Here is a 5,214-nt window from a genome sequence, read left to right as displayed (position 1 = left end):
ACTGCTGGTGGGACTGCAAACTAGTGCAACCTCTGTGAAAAGCAATATGGAGATACCTTAAAGAGATAGAAGTAGAATTACCATTTGATCCAGCAACCCCATTACTGGGCATCTATCCAAAAGAGCAAAAGATACTCTATAAGAAAGACACCTACACCCAAATGTTTATAGTAGCACAATTCACAATTGCAAAGATGTGGAAACAACCGAAGTGCCCATCAATGCATGAGTGGATTAATAAAATGTGGTATATGTATACCATAGGGTACTATTCAGCTTTAAGAAACAATGGTGATTTAGCACCTCTTATATACTCCTGGATAGAGCTGGAACACATTCTACTAAGTGAAGTATCCCAAGAATGGAAAAGCAAGCACCATATGTACTCACCATCAAATTGAATTTAACTGATCAACACTTAAGTGCACATATAGTAATAAGAGTCATCGGGCATCGGGCAGATGGGAGGGGGAGGAAGGGATTGGTATATACACAGATAATGAGTGTGATGAGCACTGTCTAGGGGATGGACACGCTTGAAGCTCTGACTCGGGGGAGGGGGAAAAGGGCAACATATGTAACCTAAACATCTGTACCCCCATAACATGCTGAAATAAAAATATGGTACTTTAAAGTATTTATATATATATGATATGATGTCATTTTGAACCTCTGAAAGTCAAAGTGCCAGCGTAGTGCTTAGAAAGATTAGAAATAAAACCAATTTTCTTCTTAAAAAAAATTAAGAAGCTTCTGCACAGCCAAGGACACTGTCAGGAGAGCAAACAGACAACCCACAGATGGGAGGAAACACTCGCAGCCCACACATTTTATATTGTGTACGTCTTTCCATCCATGTCTACATGCAGATCACATGCAAACTGGTCCCTGCTGTGGAAACGTACAGACCTTTCCAGCAGCTCCAGCTGCTCTCTCATGGAGTCTGGGTATCTTCAATGTTCAGGGACAGAGAGGATGGTGTGAATATTTCAGTTCTTTTTCTTCAGATCAGAAAGTCAGCGTATTAGGGGGAGGACACCAGTATCAGTGTTTACACTAAATCCACCTTACAAGACCTGCAACTGCTGGTCTCTTCCTCCAGGTGCATATTTCATCCTCAGACCGTCATGCTCACCTACGTGGGGAAGATGAGAGCATCCACCCACGGACTCTCCCCTGCTGCACACACGTCCCAGCATCTCCAGGCTACGGGAGGGTGGCATTTGTGTGTGGGAGCAAATGCCATGAGGTGATGTCATGTCTCTGCATCCCCAGAATCGCACGATAGTGGCTTGATGTGCTATGAAGATGATGTGGGCCAGGTGGGGAAAAGCTCATGTAGACTTGAAGAAGTGACATCTTTTTTTGAAATAAAATTCGGAATCTATTTGAAATAACGGATGTTCGCAGGTCCTGATCATTTGGGAATGAGATGGTGACAGACAGAAGTAGGGGCCATTGTGGTTTTGTCTCTGATAGCCTGCTGCATGGTCATTGCACTGAGTGTGTGGGGATTCCCACACATACTCGCATATTACAACGGCAGAGGTCATATCCTAATGTGTTTAATTATCATTGAGTCAATTATGCATTTAAGTTGCATCTGTGTATATATTGTCAAGACCTGGGAGTTCCAAAGAATACTCCAGTGGAATTACTGGAATGTAAATATATTCCTCCCTTACTCACTATGTAAACATAGCCACATCCTAATACTATAATTGCCGCCCTTGCAAAGACGGTGACTGTTTGCTGCCCTGCTAATCTATTGCATGAGAAGCTGAAATGAGTTGGGCAGCACCACGTGTTCCTGAGATGGGCCACTGGGAGTGATGCCAGGTAAAGTGAGGGGCTGGTGCTATTTCTACTCCTGCTCCTGTTCCTTCCCATGAGATGTCCATAGACTCAGGTAACATCTGCATCCTGCTAGCTTGCAACCCTTCCCCACAGTACAGGGAACTGTGCACACTCATGCAGGAAGCCCCATTGCACTGGACGTGATGGCCACATACCTGCCATACCAAATTACTGACGCAGGTGAACCTCTCAGTCAGGCCAGCACCTGGCATTAAACCCCATGATGAGTGTCTTTTATGGGGAGGGGAAGCCCTTGTCCCCAGGAAATGTCAGGCTGACACCATTAATTGAATTGCATGCACCGTAATCACACGGCTACTGGTCCTGAGTGAGGCCTTGGGTTTGGAAAGACACACACCTGTGCTGGATCCAGTCAAGGCGAGTTGCTGTGCCTCCCAGAGTCAAAGGTCTCAGTGAACTTGCAATAAAGTGCTTCTTTGACTCAGTTCAGGAGCCCTGTTGAGGTCAATGATGGTCACTTTTGCTCAAAGACTTCAGATTAGGGAGAGGGAGGGCCTCAGCATGCCTTGGTGGGTGAAAGTGCGTGAAGTTGGGTGATGCGAGTCATCCAGCCCTGCCACTGTGGCCACTTAATTCATGGACCATCTGGGCAGCGCTGGAGTCACTGGCTGCAGAGGATGACTGTTGTCCACTGGCTAATTCCATGCACGTGACTGTCAGTGTAATTCCACAGGGAGAGCACTCTAAAGACACTGAGATGCAATGCACAGGTCTTCCCGCCAAGGCCAGACGACACACTCATACATCACCCACATGCTGGCGATAGGTGCTGCCTGCAGGGAGAAAGAACCATCATGGTGAATTTTATTACCTGGTAACATACTTCCAAATGTCACATGACCCTTTAATATAAAACAAGAAATGTTCCACAGGTTGCCAAGTCTGAACAGGGGGGTAATGATGGACACTCTCAGCGGTGCACACAGGCAGGGCCCACCTCCCACAGAGGCTTCCATCCAGTCACTGCACCAGGCCCTCTCACAGGGGACTGGGGAACAGTCCTGTGTGAGATCCTCTGTCGTACTGGCTGTGGGAGATAAATCGTGGTGTGGTTTAAGTCTGTTATCTGCCATGAATGAAGTTTTGTGAGTAGTGAGCAGAAGAATTATAGAAGCAAATATTGGAAAAACTCTTCTACATGTAAGCTTATACGGGGAGATAGCCACTCTCCCAGCAAAACAAGTCCCAAGGCAGAATCATCGCAATAGATTTGGAAATAAGAGTAATAGAGAAATAATATAGATGGAGAAATAATTGAGACAGAGACAAACTGTAGGTTAAAGTAATGAGGGAGTCAGGGGTCCTCCAGCATTCCCGTGGGCTGAGGGGGCCTGAGTGAAATCCCACATCAGTACTTATTGTTAAAGCAAATGTTGTCTTTTGTTAAAGAATGATATGTACAGCCCATTATTTGAGGTTTCCAGGGGATCCTTATCTAATTCTGTCTAAAAGAAGTGACTGTTACAAATTGTTCTAAGATAAGCATTTTAAGGCCAAAGTTAGAGGCAGACGTAGCTGAGCATATAAATTAAAGATAAAATGTATAAAATCAGAATGCTCAGTCTGTGTACTACTCCAATCTACTTCTTCTAAACACAGAGACATGTAGTCAGGAGTGAAGCAGGAATAGCCTCGAAGTCTAGGATAGTTCCAGCTGCACATTATCTGCTGGGGAGTTATTTTAATCAGCTTCTTGACCACAGACCCAAACCGAGCTTCTGCCTTACAAAAAAAGTCAGGGCGATGGCTGGCAGCAAAGAGGAATTTTTCTGTGCAAACATCCTCTGACGATGCCTGACTTTGATCGAAGCAGCTTCTATTCTGTGAGCTAACACGTCCACAGATTATTTCAAGGCAAAGACCTGCGAAACTCCTGAAAGCTTTTGCGTCTCTTAGCCTATTTTTCCAATAAGCTTATGACAAGAGTTTCTTGAGACTGCAGTGGTAATCACAGCAATGTCAAAAATTGACATATGGATCTTGATTAACCTACACCAAGGTCCCTTGCAGGGATTCCTTGATCACAAAGAATGCAGCATGTGCTGGCACCACAGAGTGCTGTGGCACCTGGGTCTGTAATCAGGGATAGAGGTGAGATTAATTCCTATCAACATACCATGGTGACAACTTCTGAAATCTTTCTTCTTACTTCCACAATGTTAGGCAGAGATTGGTTAGATGTCCTGGTTCCCAGGGAGGATCATGCCTACTGGGGGCACAGTGTGCTCCCCTGAATGTGAGACTTGGTCTGATGCCCCTCAATTGGGGTCCTCGTGACTGTGGACCAGTCAACAGCGAAAGGCACTCTCCCACTGATACGCATTAACTCTGCATTGAGGCTTAGCTTGTGTGTATCCACAGAGGCAGGGGCAGTTCCTCAGGCCTAGGCAGTGTGTGTGGGTTTCTCCACTGCATTCACCACTGGGGAGGACAATTGCAAAACCACATGCCTGAGGTTGGCCATGTGACCAAGGACAATGGCTCTGCAGTGCTGAGGCCTGAGTCACTCCATCAGGGAACACACAGCAACCCTCACTGCAAAGTGCTGGGCGTGAGTGACAACAATCCACAGTGGAGGTTGGAGGGGACACTAGTGAATGTTGAGTGTGACCACAGGGCCACCTGCAACAGTGGACATTGGAGCTTGACTACTCACACTCACATTGTGACTTCTGCAAAGATTAGGGCTGGCTACTGTGCCAAGCATGTGGCAGCCCCATAGACTGAACATCAGCCTGTGTGGTCCTGCCTGGCAAGAGGGAAAGGCAAAGACAAACTTCAGAGGATTCCTGCTTGGCCCCACTCTTGCACCCTGGGCCCAACGCAGAGGAATCAGCAGTTGCACTGGAAAATTTGTGAGACCTGAATCCCCTCAGCTGAGTGAGGCTCATGTCACAGTTAAGGCACAACAGGGTCAAGGGCAGTGCTGATTCTGAGGCCCAAAGGTTGATGCAGCCTTGAAGCTGTAACACTGGAATGCAGCAAAATCGCATCATGTTCTCATTACAGAAAGGGATTTTGCAAACCCTGTGAGCCATGTTCACACTGATCCTGGAGTTGGTTCAGGGCAGCAGTAGGGTCTAGTGTTGGTGAGCACAGGATACTGCAGGTACCTCTAACCAGGTGTGTGCTTGCTTGTGCACACATTGCACAGCTCCTATATGCTTCTCCTTTGAGAATTTCATCTTTAAAATATCATGATCTGTTTTAGCAGCACAATTCACAATTGCAAAGATGTGTAAACAACTCAAGTGTCCATCAATACACAAGTGGATTAATAAAATGTGGTATATGTATACCATGGAGTACTATTCAGCTTTAAGAAACAATGGTGAT

The 5,214-nt window shown here is 46.0% G+C and overlaps 1 gene segment (V, D, J or C); it reads left to right on the top strand.

The window, feature by feature from the left end:
• Positions 1–3,668: 3,668 nt before the first annotated feature.
• Positions 3,669–5,214, top strand: part of LOC105825925 — a 2,729-nt gene continuing 1,183 nt past the window's right edge. The window contains 1 exon segment of the V gene segment in view: positions 3,669–3,701. Within this exon segment, the coding sequence occupies positions 3,669–3,701 (33 nt within the window).

Source organism: Propithecus coquereli, unplaced genomic scaffold, assembly GCF_000956105.1.
Source record: "Propithecus coquereli isolate 6110/MARCELLA unplaced genomic scaffold, Pcoq_1.0 Scaffold831, whole genome shotgun sequence".
In the NCBI taxonomy this organism is placed as follows: domain Eukaryota; kingdom Metazoa; phylum Chordata; class Mammalia; order Primates; family Indriidae; genus Propithecus; species Propithecus coquereli.
The sequence above is the reverse complement of the archived record's forward strand: the minus strand, read 5'-3'. Positions and strand labels throughout refer to the sequence as shown.